This window comes from Centruroides sculpturatus, unplaced genomic scaffold (genome assembly GCF_000671375.1).
Source record: "Centruroides sculpturatus isolate CEXI.00-Female unplaced genomic scaffold, Cexi_2.0 scaffold293, whole genome shotgun sequence".
NCBI lineage: Eukaryota > Metazoa > Arthropoda > Arachnida > Scorpiones > Buthidae > Centruroides > Centruroides sculpturatus.
Window position 1 is genome coordinate 332782 of NW_019384893.1, and position 18011 is coordinate 350792.

The 18011-nt window shown below is 28.3% G+C and overlaps 1 protein-coding gene across 1 annotated transcript in view; it reads right to left on the minus strand.

Annotated features, from left to right (window-relative positions):
• LOC111631317 (alanine aminotransferase 1-like) overlaps positions 1–18011 on the minus strand; it is a 47945-nt gene that overhangs the window by 12746 nt on the left and 17188 nt on the right. Inside the window, exons 3-11 of the mRNA XM_023375534.1 lie at positions 17843–17951; positions 13503–13633; positions 13286–13399; positions 10697–10826; positions 6605–6684; positions 5191–5263; positions 4850–4980; positions 4633–4746; positions 2044–2173 (exon numbers count right to left, since the gene is read on the minus strand). Coding sequence (XP_023231302.1) covers positions 2044–2173; positions 4633–4746; positions 4850–4980; positions 5191–5263; positions 6605–6684; positions 10697–10826; positions 13286–13399; positions 13503–13633; positions 17843–17951 — 1012 coding nt within the window. The remainder of the gene's footprint in view (positions 1–2043; positions 2174–4632; positions 4747–4849; positions 4981–5190; positions 5264–6604; positions 6685–10696; positions 10827–13285; positions 13400–13502; positions 13634–17842; positions 17952–18011) is intronic.

The following is an 18011-nucleotide window of genomic DNA, read 5'->3' on the forward strand; positions in this document are numbered from 1 at the left end:
CAGTTCCCAGGCTAAATGCATAAAAAGACAACAGACTGAAAGTTCTAGGCATTGTCATAAGGAAGCCCCATAGAGGATACATTAGTGCAAAAGGAAGAGCAAGAAGGAGCTCTATATGCTGCCACCTCCATAAAATGGACCTGATCCAGTCCCCGGAGAAGACACTCACCATTCCCTCAACATAGAATCCTCCTCAAGACTATAGAATGATGTCATATCCTCAATGAATGAAGATTTGAGGTATTTTGGATAGATAAATGTAAACTCTCTCTCCATGTTTGTGAACTTAGGCATACAACTTGCGGCATAGGTATTTGAATAGTCACAACTTTGTATGATTTTATATTTAATCACATTTAACCATTTACTGTATAATACCTAAGTATATCTTAGATTTAGATTATATTAAACTTTATTTGTTAAGTTTAAACCTGACTCCCTGTCTTAATTGAGCTAAGGACGTCTATCGACTTACCCATTGCAACCTCCCCACTCAACTATTTGCCCTCCTAACCATACAACGATAACGGCATGGGTTGGTAAGACCAACCCATGCCAAATAAGTGGCATTTAGGGAACAGCCCCTTTTGCCCCCGACTTCTCACAATAAGATCACTTAGCGTTAGTACATAATTCATTTTTCATCACACATCATTACTCTGTCCAAAAGCAGCTTGTTCTTATGATGAAAAAGAAGAGATAAACAAATTGAAAATCTATAGGATTTATTTTTTGCTGAGAGTTCATATGGAATCCATTTGTTTAATTTGTACATTTTTTCCAGTTGATACAAGTGCAGATAAATGGTTTTTGTCATTCTCATCAAATCTTTATGCAAGCTGTCTATATGTTTGAATCAAATTTGGCTCAATAGCATTCATTAATTCATTGTTATCAATGATTGTTTGCCATTCTTCATGGAGAGTATTTTCAAAAGAGACATCCTCTGATACAAATTTTCTATTCCATTTCTGGGCTAGACAATCACTAACTATACTTCTCTGAATGCTATGCATATCTTTCTGCATTTGTCTCAAGTTTAAATTTATCTCAAGTTTAAATTTATAAAGTATTTATAAAGATCATTTGTCTCAAGTTTAAATTTATAAAGTAAGCATGCTCAGAAAACTGTACAGTCGACTCCCCTATAACATGGGTTCTTATAGTTCGGATTCCTATATCGTGGCAAAAAAATTGTGATAGTATTCGTACAAACATGGTAAAATGTCATCACCAACTCATGTCGCAACAGGATTGGTCGAATCTAGATCAATAGCGGATATTGCACAAAACGCTGAGTTTAAATGAGCAGTGGACCTACTAAAAACCATTTATTATTTAACGTCCATAAAAATTATATTTATATTAATGATGTCTCCAAAGTTCAGTGAATTTTTTGCAAAAAAAATAATTTATCAGGAAGCACAAGAGTGCCATTCAATGACAAGCTCCATGACAAAAACAAGCTTAAGCAATGGCGTAGTCGAACGGTGCAAGCTCGGTAAGCAATCCTACAATTTTTTGTTTATAGCATAGTTTATATGGATTATTCCCAAAAAATTATATGTATTTTGGAAATATTGAGTCGAATTAGTCTAGAATCGATTAATTTTATTGAAGAAACCTTTCAAACAGCCGTAGGCTGTAAACTGCATATGTGCCGGGCTGTGATTGGCTGGACTCGTAGAAAATGGATTCATAAAAACTGGAACGTATCTACCGTGTTATAGGGGGAGGGTCGACTGTATTTTGACATCTTTTTTCACATTTACTATAAACAAATTGCTGTGAAAGTCTAAATTTAGAATGGCAATAACAATAACATGCAATCTACAAGGAATACCACATAATTAAGGTTAAAACTAGTAACTTTATAAAAGTGCATGAAATTTTTTGGTTACCCAATAAAAATAAAATACTGTATTAATTTATATATCTTACAGTAAGATGTATTATATAATATTGCAAACTTCAAATTAAATAAACTACAATTATCTTTTATCATCAATATGGCAAAATACAAAAGAAAGTATTTTTTCTTACCTGTTGGGTTTCCTGGATTAATTACTACTATTGCTCGTGGTTCACAAGTTTCTTTTGCTTTAGAAATTGCATTTTTCAATTCATCAATACTCAATGCCCATTCATTATCTTCATCCAAATAATAACCAATCTATAATATAAGTACTGAAATTTAAATCTTGAAAACTTAAAATATTTATTATTCTGAAAAACGACTTCTTTATTTATTTTAAATATTTAAGTATATATTTTTGAAAAGTAAATCAAAAGTGAAAATTTAACAACATATCATCTTATATTTGTATTCATTGTATTGCATATATTCTTTTTAAAATACTTCTTATTAGTTATTAAAATTTCTTTATAAAAAACAAAAAATTTTATTGAAATTTATTTATTGCGTATTCTGAAACTGTGTCTTCTTTTTTCTGTTTTTACTGTCACAACTAGGTGCATAGACAGACACTGGGCATTTCTGACATCAATCTTTATTCGGGAATATCTTGCTGGCCGAGACGCGTTTCGGGCATAAGCCTCTCTTCTGTCGGCTACATAATAAAACACGAATATGAATTTCTCATAGTATATATTTTTAACTGTAAATAAGTAATTTTAAGCAAGATGTATACCAATTAACACTCCTTACAAGATATCACAAAAGAAATGGTACATTGTAACCGATTATAATATAAAACAATATGTACTATGTTCAAGTTTTATTATGTAGCTGACAGAAGAGGGGCTTATGCCCAAAACGCGTCTTGGCCAACAAGATATTCCTGAATAAAGATTGATGTCAGAAATGCCCAGTGTTTGTCTATGCACCTAGTTGTGACAGTAAAAACAAAAATTTATTTAGTTAAAATCAAACTGAATTAAAAATTAATTTTCATATGAAAAAATCATATTACCATAGAATCAAATATTTAAAATGGCAAATTACAATCGCAATGTTATTCTAGAAACTGCCAAACAAGTAATTGTAGAAAATAAAAAAAATAGTTTCTAGTATACATCATAAATGAACAAGTTGGTTAGAGCATTTCATAAATGTAAATAAATTTATGAAGTTAACTAAAATTACTCCAAATGTCGGCTTATACACAATTATGAAATTGTATGCAAACATAAATAGTATATACTAAATTATAATTTATCATACACACAAATGATTTTATTCAAAACTACAAAAAGAAAAAATAATGAGTAACGTAAATATAATAAAAATTATTTATTATATTAGAATTACTTATGCAAACAACTCTCAACAATATAAACAAACTACTAATATTCAAGAAATCAATGTTGTCAAATTGATAAATATTTCAATATTCTAAAATGGTTAGCAGCTTATTTTATGTGAAATAATTTCTACATTTTATAAGATAATTTTTTTAAGAATCTATAAAATATAAGAAGTTATATATGCATTTAATTAAATAATTAATTTACGTGTACATGAAAAAAATTTGTTGAAGATTTGATTTACTCTATTGATACTCTATTGATATTTATTCTATTGGAAAAGCATTTGTACTACAGAGTATAATTCACTCTTTAGAGACTGCATTTACATGAATTTACTTTATACTTTAGTATCATAATTAAAAATTATTTATCATTATTTAAAAGATTTCCTATTATTAAACATTTTTTCCCCATATTCTAACAAATTTCCAACAAATAAATAAACATACAACAATTCAATTGGTATTGATATTGCCAAGCAATCTATTGGATTATATATTGGGCTATATCAGGTTATATTATATCTAATAATTAGATATAAAGCAATTTGGCCAGAGGTACACACTAGGCTGTTATGGTAAATTTAATAAATCTCATTATTAAATTAATTTATTTTTAATTATTGCATTTTACTACTGGGAAAGAGATGAGTCTAACTGTTCCATCTCTTTCTCAGTAGTAAAATGCATGTAGCCTAATTGCTTTATATCTAATTATTAATTAGCCTTAATATAGCCTGATAAATAAACATTGGATCAGTAGTGATTCATTGAAAATCTATTAGAATATGAAAGTAACAAAAATATCATTATACTTAATTTATTTTCAGGAGAATTTATAATATTGTTGCTCCAGTCAATTCCAGTACCACATTATGACACTTAATTCATTGAGTTTGCTATAAGAACTAATAAACCCAAAGCAATGCCTTCCTTGTCAAATACCTTTATTTAAAATTGCAATTTAGTATCCATATTGATGGAAATCTATGGCTATTGAATAGCAGTTTATGAAATAAAGGTGTTTTACAAGGAAAGCATTGTTTTGGATTAATTAGTTCTTACAGGAAATCAGTTAATATCATTGTTGTATTTAATCTAAGAAAATTCCTTTGTGAATAGGCCTACATAAGAATTTACTAGAAAATACATTACTAATCTAGCTTTGCTATTACATTTATTTACATATTTAATGTCCATAGCTGTTTTTTTTAGTTTTTTCTAAAAATAAAAAGAAAAAATATTATTTTCATTCACACACAACTTTTAGAAAATCAATTGTTTACTGAAAATATCTCATCTGTAAAATAAATGTATTTTTCATATATAAAAATAAGTTTAAATTATGTTAAAATAAACTTACTTGCTCCATATTATATTCTGCTAATGTTGCTGAATATAATGGATACTGAGGAATAGGAGTCATAACACCTGGTAATTTATCACTTACAGAATAATTCAATAAGCTGAGGACAGACTATTAAAAAAAATAAATCTATTTAACTTTATCAAAATTTCTCATTTTACTTTAAAATCATTTATTATATAAATTGAATATATTAAATGAATGTAAGTCCTACTTTTATGGCTTCACTAGCACCAGTAGATAAAATAATGTTGTTATAGTCTGATGGAATGCCATCACGTCGTTCAATATACTGAGCAACGTGTTTTTTTATAATTTCAACACCTGCACTGTCACTATAAGAACCTGAAATTTATTTATATATATTAATACATTATATTATTATATATCAGAATGAAAATTTCCAGAATCAATGAAGCTTTTGATNATTTAATTATTTAAAACTCCTATGGAAATTTTAAATATCTTTATCTCTATTTCTCTTTTTCATTAATCTATTCTAATTAAAGAAGTTCAAAAATCATTTAACATAACATGGAAGTCCACATCATTTGCCATTTTTATTGTTTTTCTCCCCTGAAATATCCGGCAGTTGCATCACTTCCAGCAGCATCTCGCTGGATTGATGCTGAGATTTTGAATATGCAGAATGTAAAAATAATTCATTGCTTTACTAACTCTTCTTTTATTCACCAAACTATAAACCACTCACATATCCTAGGTTCAGAACAGGAAATGTTTTATTAACTTCATCATATTTCTGACATTAATGATAGCAATATGCATTTCAGGTTTTCTTGGAAGAGTTCATCATAGGTTTTATGAAAAAGTTAATATTGTTCTAAGCATGAGGTTCATGACAGATTTATAGCTTGATAAATAAAAAGACAAGTTTCAGTCATTGTCAGATAATTTATATATAATGAAAGGACTAACATTGATCATTCATCACATGATTTTTTTAAAAATCTATTATTAAATCAAAATGTTCCTTCAAACAGTAGAAATAAATCATTGTCTCATGAACAGATAGTTGAAGATACAAATTCCTGGCAATTGATATTGTCAAGTACATGCAAGTGATATTTGATTTTTAAAACGTAGAATGTTTTTAGAATAAATCATAGAATTGAAATATGGCCAAGTGAAAGAGTTGATAAAAAGAATGTTTGAAGAAAAGTTCATTTAAGAATAGAGATTTTGTCATTTGCATGCTAACTTCAGAAAGTTGGATTGATTAAACTTTAAATCACCTATCAATTTTGGAAAAGTTGAAGAAATGGTCAAGCATTCAATTTAGGCATAGAAAATTGTTTCTGAAATTCAAGAAGAGTCAAAACTTAGTCATGTCTTTAATTAAAGTTATGATTTGACATAATATTGTGCACCTAATGTAAAACTGTTTTTATTTCTGGAGAGATGTCAGGATAACAACGTTAACTGTTCATATTCAAAGAGTGTACATAAATTGCAAATAAACTTTTGTTTATTCTTCATACATAAACTGGAGTATGAGTTTGAATGAACCTGGGAATTCTGCAAAATTGAATGAATAATGGTAATGAGGAACAAAAAATTGCTTATGTATGAAACTAACATAATTCCACAATCAACAGTAGGTTAGATTTTTTTCCAAGATTTTGTAGTAATCACAAAATGTGTTTGATCTAGGAAAGTGCCTGTCTATACATTACAATTTTTTCATTGATAAATAGTTTTATATCCTTTGCATGGTCCTGGATAGTCAACATTTCACAAAACTTGAAGCATTTCAGAATGCTGTTCATCCAACAAAATTACTTCATCAGCACTTGAGAAATAAGGAGCAAACTTACAGAAAAAAAAGGAGTTTGGAAACAAATTGATAAATTGTTTTGCAAAAATAAAAAAATTATTATATCTTGACTTTAATATCCATGTATATGTATATTTTTACATTGTTTAAAACTGATTTCAAATCAGTACTTACCTCATCAGCCAAAATGAAAAGTTTTTCTTCATATGCAAATTTTATAATTTTTTCAATATTCTCTCTTGTTAAAACTGAACCTATTATTATGAAAAGAATGAGTGAGTAAATTAATTTTTATAATTACTGCAGAAATTACTAAAATTAATCGTTTATTGCTGCAACTAAATATTATTTATTACTTAAATTAACCTATTATGTTTTTTATTTTAAACAGCTTATATATGTTAATATATCATTATACACTGCTGTCCAAAATTAAAGCAACAAACAAAACTTGTGTAAAAAATCAAAACCATTAAACAGGAGTAGCTGAAATGTATGTCATATGTAAATAAGCAAAGTGCCCTCCTATTACACAAGTGTCATGCAAATAATGGCAGTGCACCAAATGCATTATGTCATAGTGAAATTGTTTCTGACAAGCAATCATCTGCTAGGACCACTAACAGTTAGGAAGTGTTCCTGATACATTTGTTGCTTATTAGACATGTTTCAGAGAAGGCATTTGACTGATTCATCGCATTGAAGGACCATTCATTTCTCCTTTTCTTCCATGTACATTTGTGTATATTGCTTTAATCTTGACATAAGTGTAGATACTAGTTAGTATAAAGGCATTGTGAAAATTAAAAATATATTTTATCATACAGGATGATTACAGTTAAAATACTCATATATGAAAACAGTGTTGAAATAACAAATCTTGTTTGTTGTTTCAGAATGCGGAAGGGATTTCTATAGGGAAAAAATTTAGTTTCAAAATTTACTAATACAGGACTTATGATTCTGACAGCAGAATTTGCTCATAGAATAAATACATGTTTTTGCAATTCAGTGAGCCAATTGTCTCATTACTTTTTGTTGATTCTTTCACAGATAAGCAAATTTTAGCTTTGTGAATATGCAAAATAACTTGTATATAGCACTTCTATTGTAATTAGAACAACACATTAAAAAATGTAGTAATAAAAATAGTAATAATATAAAGTAAATGCCCATTTTACAACTAGTTGCTTTACAAGTATCTAAAGATATGACTGTATGAAATAAATGGCATTAAATGTGTTTTATAATCATCATTTTCAATATATGCTGATTGTTAAAATTGAGATTTTGCTCTTGAAATGTAATTTTATGACCAGAGTTTATAGTATATAAGATGATTTGAATAATGATAGTTTTCCTGGAACCAATTAGTTCATAAAAATGGAGCTTTACTGTATTTAGACAATGCTATCAACTTTTACATGTAATAAATTTATGTCATTCATACTGTTTTAAAAATTTTAATTATTACCAATTAATTTAAATTTTTGACTAAGACCAAAAATTAAATAATTTTATAATCATGACTGATATTTTAAATATTCTTTAAATATGTTAATTTGCTAAATTCTTTTATCAGATAACTAAAAAAGTTTATGCAGTTTTTCTAAGACAAAACCAAAACATCATAAAAATAAACACCATCACAATTAAGAAGTCTTTCCAATCAGAAACAAATTTATAAATTTCACTTTTATAAAATTGTGTCTTTAAAAGTAAAATTCTCATTTAACTCCTTTTCTCTTCATTTTGAAATTGCTAGTTTTGAATATAATTGCCAAGTGACAAGAAAATGTGAAAATCGTATGGTAATAGGTCTAGTGAATAGGGTGGGTGGGGTAGAATTTCCCAAGAATGGCTGTGAAGCTTTTCCTGGGTCACTCTTGAAGTGTGAGAAACAACAATACCTTTGCAATTAATCAGCACCAGTATTTTTGGAAAAGCTTCTTATGCCTTCATTGCAGCTGAGAAGAGTAAACTTTCCTTGCGATTATTTGGTTTGAGGATAAGAGCTCATAACAAACAATACCTGTTATAGTCCATCAAACAACGAAATCTGTTGATGAAGTGCAGATTTTGATACAGCAGGCACAAATTTCCTGGAAGGTAGCTGATGATAATGTGAGATCCAGGATTTTAAGGATATATTAATACGTTTTCAAGAAAATTTTTATATAACATTCAAGAAAAATTTTATATAACAACTGCTGATCACATGATCAGTTCCCAGGCTAAATGCATAAAAAGACAACAGACTGAAAGTTCTAGGCATTGTCATAAGGAAGCCCCATAGAGGATACATTAGTGCAAAAGGAAGAGCAAGAAGGAGCTCTATATGCTGCCACCTCCATAAAATGGACCTGATCCAGTCCCCGGAGAAGACACTCACCATTCCCTCAACAAAGAATCCTCCTCAAGACTATAGAATGATGTCATATCCTCAATGAATGAAGATTTGAGGTATTTTGGATAGATAAATGTAAACTCTCTCTCCATGTTTGTGAACTTAGGCATACAACTTGCGGCATAGGTATTTGAATAGTCACAACTTTGTATGATTTTATATTTAATCACATTTAACCATTTACTGTATAATACCTAAGTATATCTTAGATTTAGATTATATTAAACTTTATTTGTTAAGTTTAAACCTGACTCCCTGTCTTAATTGAGCTAAGGACGTCTATCGACTTACCCATTGCAACCTCCCCACTCAACTATTTGCCCTCCTAACCATACAACGATAACGGCATGGGTTGGTAAGACCAACCCATGCCAAATAAGTGGCATTTAGGGAACAGCCCCTTTTGCCCCCGACTTCTCACAATAAGATCACTTAGCGTTAGTACATAATTCATTTTTCATCACACATCATTACTCTGTCCAAAAGCAGCTTGTTCTTATGATGAAAAAGAAGAGATAAACAAATTGAAAATCTATAGGATTTATTTTTTGCTGAGAGTTCATATGGAATCCATTTGTTTAATTTGTACATTTTTTCCAGTTGATACAAGTGCAGATAAATGGTTTTTGTCATTCTCATCAAATCTTTATGCAAGCTGTCTATATGTTTGAATCAAATTTGGCTCAATAGCATTCATTAATTCATTGTTATCAATGATTGTTTGCCATTCTTCATGGAGAGTATTTTCAAAAGAGACATCCTCTGATACAAATTTTCTATTCCATTTCTGGGCTAGACAATCACTAACTATACTTCTCTGAATGCTATGCATATCTTTCTGCATTTGTCTCAAGTTTAAATTTATCTCAAGTTTAAATTTATAAAGTATTTATAAAGATCATTTGTCTCAAGTTTAAATTTATAAAGTAAGCATGCTCAGAAAACTGTACAGTCGACTCCCCTATAACATGGGTTCTTATAGTTCGGATTCCTATATCGTGGCAAAAAAATTGTGATAGTATTCGTACAAACATGGTAAAATGTCATCACCAACTCATGTCGCAACAGGATTGGTCGAATCTAGATCAATAGCGGATATTGCACAAAACGCTGAGTTTAAATGAGCAGTGGACCTACTAAAAACCATTTATTATTTAACGTCCATAAAAATTATATTTATATTAATGATGTCTCCAAAGTTCAGTGAATTTTTTGCAAAAAAAATAATTTATCAGGAAGCACAAGAGTGCCATTCAATGACAAGCTCCATGACAAAAACAAGCTTAAGCAATGGCGTAGTCGAACGGTGCAAGCTCGGTAAGCAATCCTACAATTTTTTGTTTATAGCATAGTTTATATGGATTATTCCCAAAAAATTATATGTATTTTGGAAATATTGAGTCGAATTAGTCTAGAATCGATTAATTTTATTGAAGAAACCTTTCAAACAGCCGTAGGCTGTAAACTGCATATGTGCCGGGCTGTGATTGGCTGGACTCGTAGAAAATGGATTCATAAAAACTGGAACGTATCTACCGTGTTATAGGGGGAGGGTCGACTGTATTTTGACATCTTTTTTCACATTTACTATAAACAAATTGCTGTGAAAGTCTAAATTTAGAATGGCAATAACAATAACATGCAATCTACAAGGAATACCACATAATTAAGGTTAAAACTAGTAACTTTATAAAAGTGCATGAAATTTTTTGGTTACCCAATAAAAATAAAATACTGTATTAATTTATATATCTTACAGTAAGATGTATTATATAATATTGCAAACTTCAAATTAAATAAACTACAATTATCTTTTATCATCAATATGGCAAAATACAAAAGAAAGTATTTTTTCTTACCTGTTGGGTTTCCTGGATTAATTACTACTATTGCTCGTGGTTCACAAGTTTCTTTTGCTTTAGAAATTGCATTTTTCAATTCATCAATACTCAATGCCCATTCATTATCTTCATCCAAATAATAACCAATCTATAATATAAGTACTGAAATTTAAATCTTGAAAACTTAAAATATTTATTATTCTGAAAAACGACTTCTTTATTTATTTTAAATATTTAAGTATATATTTTTGAAAAGTAAATCAAAAGTGAAAATTTAACAACATATCATCTTATATTTGTATTCATTGTATTGCATATATTCTTTTTAAAATACTTCTTATTAGTTATTAAAATTTCTTTATAAAAAACAAAAAATTTTATTGAAATTTATTTATTGCGTATTCTGAAACTGTGTCTTCTTTTTTCTGTTTTTACTGTCACAACTAGGTGCATAGACAGACACTGGGCATTTCTGACATCAATCTTTATTCGGGAATATCTTGCTGGCCGAGACGCGTTTCGGGCATAAGCCTCTCTTCTGTCGGCTACATAATAAAACACGAATATGAATTTCTCATAGTATATATTTTTAACTGTAAATAAGTAATTTTAAGCAAGATGTATACCAATTAACACTCCTTACAAGATATCACAAAAGAAATGGTACATTGTAACCGATTATAATATAAAACAATATGTACTATGTTCAAGTTTTATTATGTAGCTGACAGAAGAGGGGCTTATGCCCAAAACGCGTCTTGGCCAACAAGATATTCCTGAATAAAGATTGATGTCAGAAATGCCCAGTGTTTGTCTATGCACCTAGTTGTGACAGTAAAAACAAAAATTTATTTAGTTAAAATCAAACTGAATTAAAAATTAATTTTCATATGAAAAAATCATATTACCATAGAATCAAATATTTAAAATGGCAAATTACAATCGCAATGTTATTCTAGAAACTGCCAAACAAGTAATTGTAGAAAATAAAAAAAATAGTTTCTAGTATACATCATAAATGAACAAGTTGGTTAGAGCATTTCATAAATGTAAATAAATTTATGAAGTTAACTAAAATTACTCCAAATGTCGGCTTATACACAATTATGAAATTGTATGCAAACATAAATAGTATATACTAAATTATAATTTATCATACACACAAATGATTTTATTCAAAACTACAAAAAGAAAAAATAATGAGTAACGTAAATATAATAAAAATTATTTATTATATTAGAATTACTTATGCAAACAACTCTCAACAATATAAACAAACTACTAATATTCAAGAAATCAATGTTGTCAAATTGATAAATATTTCAATATTCTAAAATGGTTAGCAGCTTATTTTATGTGAAATAATTTCTACATTTTATAAGATAATTTTTTTAAGAATCTATAAAATATAAGAAGTTATATATGCATTTAATTAAATAATTAATTTACGTGTACATGAAAAAAATTTGTTGAAGATTTGATTTACTCTATTGATACTCTATTGATATTTATTCTATTGGAAAAGCATTTGTACTACAGAGTATAATTCACTCTTTAGAGACTGCATTTACATGAATTTACTTTATACTTTAGTATCATAATTAAAAATTATTTATCATTATTTAAAAGATTTCCTATTATTAAACATTTTTTCCCCATATTCTAACAAATTTCCAACAAATAAATAAACATACAACAATTCAATTGGTATTGATATTGCCAAGCAATCTATTGGATTATATATTGGGCTATATCAGGTTATATTATATCTAATAATTAGATATAAAGCAATTTGGCCAGAGGTACACACTAGGCTGTTATGGTAAATTTAATAAATCTCATTATTAAATTAATTTATTTTTAATTATTGCATTTTACTACTGGGAAAGAGATGAGTCTAACTGTTCCATCTCTTTCTCAGTAGTAAAATGCATGTAGCCTAATTGCTTTATATCTAATTATTAATTAGCCTTAATATAGCCTGATAAATAAACATTGGATCAGTAGTGATTCATTGAAAATCTATTAGAATATGAAAGTAACAAAAATATCATTATACTTAATTTATTTTCAGGAGAATTTATAATATTGTTGCTCCAGTCAATTCCAGTACCACATTATGACACTTAATTCATTGAGTTTGCTATAAGAACTAATAAACCCAAAGCAATGCCTTCCTTGTCAAATACCTTTATTTAAAATTGCAATTTAGTATCCATATTGATGGAAATCTATGGCTATTGAATAGCAGTTTATGAAATAAAGGTGTTTTACAAGGAAAGCATTGTTTTGGATTAATTAGTTCTTACAGGAAATCAGTTAATATCATTGTTGTATTTAATCTAAGAAAATTCCTTTGTGAATAGGCCTACATAAGAATTTACTAGAAAATACATTACTAATCTAGCTTTGCTATTACATTTATTTACATATTTAATGTCCATAGCTGTTTTTTTTAGTTTTTTCTAAAAATAAAAAGAAAAAATATTATTTTCATTCACACACAACTTTTAGAAAATCAATTGTTTACTGAAAATATCTCATCTGTAAAATAAATGTATTTTTCATATATAAAAATAAGTTTAAATTATGTTAAAATAAACTTACTTGCTCCATATTATATTCTGCTAATGTTGCTGAATATAATGGATACTGAGGAATAGGAGTCATAACACCTGGTAATTTATCACTTACAGAATAATTCAATAAGCTGAGGACAGACTATTAAAAAAAATAAATCTATTTAACTTTATCAAAATTTCTCATTTTACTTTAAAATCATTTATTATATAAATTGAATATATTAAATGAATGTAAGTCCTACTTTTATGGCTTCACTAGCACCAGTAGATAAAATAATGTTGTTATAGTCTGATGGAATGCCATCACGTCGTTCAATATACTGAGCAACGTGTTTTTTTATAATTTCAACACCTGCACTGTCACTATAAGAACCTGAAATTTATTTATATATATTAATACATTATATTATTATATATCAGAATGAAAATTTCCAGAATCAATGAAGCTTTTGATGATAGTGAAGTAGGAAAGAAAGAAAAAAAAGAAGACAAATTCTGAATAAGTTATGTAAGATTTAAATCTGTAATACATAACAAATTAATCTTCTAAAAACGCTCAATTATTTTCAATCTAATAATTTAAATAACATTTTAAAATTACTTAATATGTTTTGAAAAAATTTTAATAACTGATAAAATTTTAAAAATTTTTTGACTCTTTTGCCCAGTGATCACTAATTGGGTCTTTTTTTCCTATGCTTGTTATTGGTTCAGTTAGAGTAGAATTGGGTTAATTGGATGCTGAGGGATGACATCTAAAGTATCCAGGACAGATCACCTATGAAAAATTCCTGACGTTTTTCAACCCTGGGTCCCCAGAGCTTTATGCATTAACTGCATTGACCATCTGACCATCAATCAAAAATTTTATACTTAAATGTTTACATGAAAAATAAGTAAAAAAATATATAGAAATAATTTAAATAGCAGGAATGTGGACTAACGGACTGAATCTTGCAGATTAATTCAGAACTTATCTTAAAGCTATGGTTTCAAAAGTCTATTATATGGCACTGCCTTTCATTTTAAGAATTATTTTAATGTAAAACTTAAGAAAAACATTTCTTAAACTTATTGGTCCTCTTTATGTTCTGATAGCAACATTAACAATTTTTTAAAATGTTGCCAAAATATTAATAAAATGATCTTTTTATAAAATGTAAAATCTGATAAGCTTTGACCTACGATTTCTTAGATAATTTTCTAAAAATATTATATTTACTTAATTAGTCTCCTATTGGTTACTTTATTAAATTAAATAGCAGAAAATTGTGATTATTATAATTTATAAAATTATCTAAAATATCAGAAATCTAAGATTATTAAAGTTTACATTAAAGTAATTTGTTAATTTATTAAATTAAATAACATTAAAAGACAAATTAAACCTTATCAAATATCACTTAACTTCATGCAGTTTTCAATCATTTAATATTTAAATTACATTATGACAGAAATTTAAAAAACTTTAGTAAAAATACAGTCGAGTTGCCTTAAAACAAACACTGATAAAGTAAAAAAATTTAGAAAATTCTTAAATAGACAATACAAAATATGTCTTTTCACTTGTCCCTTCACATGCACATGATGAAAACAACAGTTCCACAGCAGAGTCAACCTTTTATTTGAGGCTACTCATCCACCTCAATATATAAAAGTTACAAAATCCCTTTGGCGACAGCACAATATTAAAAAATAAATACATTTGATAAATTTGATAATAAGACATATTTTGTGTTGTCTATTTTAAGAATTTTCTTAACTTTCTGTTCTGGCAAATTTTTATCAACTGATAAAGTGAATTTTGCTGTTGCCCTGGCAAAATGCCATTGTCACAACATTAATTTTCATGTGATAAAGCAAACAAAAATTTTACTAGAATTCATTAAACCAAACTGTAAATTACCTTCACAACCCCAAGAAATAACCCTATTTCCAATAACTGTCGCTTTTTACAATTTTCAATGTAAACAATAAAAAGTGGTGCTGTAATAAATATTCCATTTTTGAGCAGAATAGATTTTATTCTCCTAGTAAGCAGAGACATGTTCAACCTCTAATTGTAGAGCATTTCAAACATCTGATTTTAGCAGACCATCCTACCTGTACTCAGAAAACAGGGCTTGAGGATGCCAACCCCTTTAAATGGATACTGTCTTATGCAAATGTGTTAGTTTTGCATAACAGGAAGGGCATAAAGTGATGCCAAAAGAGTAAATTTTTTTTACTTTTTCTACCAAAAAATATTTTCTATTTTTTCAAACAGAAAAAGTAGAAAATATTTTTTGGTACAACAATCTTCAACAGAAAAAAAATCATGAAATTCTTTTAGCTTTGTTTTCTTTAAGTGTGGAGTAGTATATCAGAGTAGTTAAACAGTAAATACTATCTTTTCCTTGTTTTGTTTGATTTGAAAATCATTTAGAAAATTAATTCAAAATATTATAATTTAGATATTTTCATTGCTTATTAAGCCATTAACTTTGTAAATTTTGCAATCTTGACCTTAACCCTAAAAATTGTTAATAAAGCAAACTAACTACTGTTCCCCATAGTGATTTGTATTAAAGTGAGTTAACTGTATCATTCTTATTCTATAATAAATGAGCAATTATTTATTGTGACATCATCACAATGCCAGGCTGCAATTTTTCATTGCAATATTTTCAATTTTAGTAAATATTAAATTTGGTTTTTTGTTTAACCTGTTGAATCCTGTCTATTTTTCAGAGAATGGACACCTATTGACTTATCCACACCTCCCTCCCACTCAATTATTTAACGAGCCCTCCTACTCAAAAAAGTGTTACGTACTGCAAAACTCCAAAACCATCCTTGACAACAAGAGAGGATTTTACGAACCTGTGCCAATTAAGTAGTCATCAGGGATTGCCCCTGAGCTCCTGGCTGCTCACACATAAAACAGCAATCAAATAACACTGGACTAATTATTATTAATTAATTAATAATAATTATATTTAATGAATCTTTGCTATAGATTTTTTAATTGTTTTAACATGGTTTTTATTGTCAGAATTTACATTCTCTAATATGAAATAACCCCAAAGATCTTATCACTAGACCAAAACACTAATAAAAATTTTAGAAATTATTTTATTAATTAACATGACTCTTTGAATGCTCATTATCATTTTGATTTTGTAGTCTTATTTACTTATCCATCTTAATGTTATCAGTTAGTTAGTTATTATTAGTATAAACTAGTCCCAAAACAATTACAATGTATACTGTATATTACACAGCACAGTATAATCTATACAGGACACCAAGTTACTGCTAAAAATGTTCAGCAAATTATTCTGGTTAGAATTCTACTGTATCCTTAATCAGTATCCTTTATTATCTATTGATAAATGTATCTGAATCAAAATAAAAATTTACAATCAAATACAGTCGACCCCCCTATAACACTGTTGATTATTCCATTTTATATGAATTCCATGTTGTACGAGTTACTTAGATTTTACAAATAAGTGTGCCGGCTGTGAACGGCTCACGTATTTGTAAAATCTAAGTGACTCGTACAACATGGAATTCATATAAAACGGAATAATCAACAGTGTTATAGGGGGGTCGACTGTATTAATAACTTACAAGGCATAACTCTATGATACTACTGCTACATATGATACATGATAGTAAAACATTGTAGTATACCTTGCTTAACATTATACGAGGGCTATTTTTTAAATAAGGTCCGTTTTTTAATAAGAAGAAAAATACTGCAAATATCATTAAAATATATTTTTTCCCATATTCTACATACTTTTATCTACTTTTCTACATAATTTCCATTTTTGTTCAAACATTTGTTATACCGCTCAAAAATTTTTTAAATTCTGACTTCAAAGAAATCTGCTGCCTGCCACCAGAAGACATTAGGCTATGCCGCTTGTCTTGTATGGCACGGCGAAGTTTTCTAAGATCACACAATAAGCATCAGAATTGATTGTTGTGCCTCTTGGCATAAAATCCACTAACAAAATTCCTTTCCTGTCCCAAAATACAGTTACCATGATCTTTCGTGCTATCGCACGAAAGATCATGGTAACTGTATGCCATTTGCAGCCGTATCGAATAACAGATCGTATTTTACAGTCGGCGGGTGACTCAATTTTCTTAAACATTATAAACTTCTACAGTTCAGCACACAGACAGACGATACGGCTGCAAATGGCATCTAAACACGCACAAAGCATGCTGAAAGCAGATGCTCATGCACACTTCCGCAATCGCGCGTTATTCTCACTCTCATTCACAAACAGACCTTATTTAAAACATAGCCCTCATAGTATAGTTAGTATCAGCTGTTGAAATAACGTGTGCTCTAGTGTTTGTTTATACTAAATTACTATTGTTTTAACCTCTATGTTTAATAAGTTTAATGAGATCACCGAACATAACTTATAGTGGAAATATTTGTGGCAGCCTACCGGAATTATGGTGAGTAGTACACAGCAATTGTAGAAGCACTACCACAAAGTATTAAAAGCTTAAAAATCAATTTATATGTGACACTATACTTTAAATAGAAAAAAAAACAAACTAAAAAAAAACTTACCAACACTACCTCCACCACAACCTGATAAAATAGTTTTAGCTCTTTCTTTTACATCAGAAGGAAAATCATCAGAATTTAATAATTCTGGGTATGTACACAATGTAATAACCTATAACAATTTAAATGAGAAATAAGTGAAAATTATTCATAATATTAATAGTAAATTTTA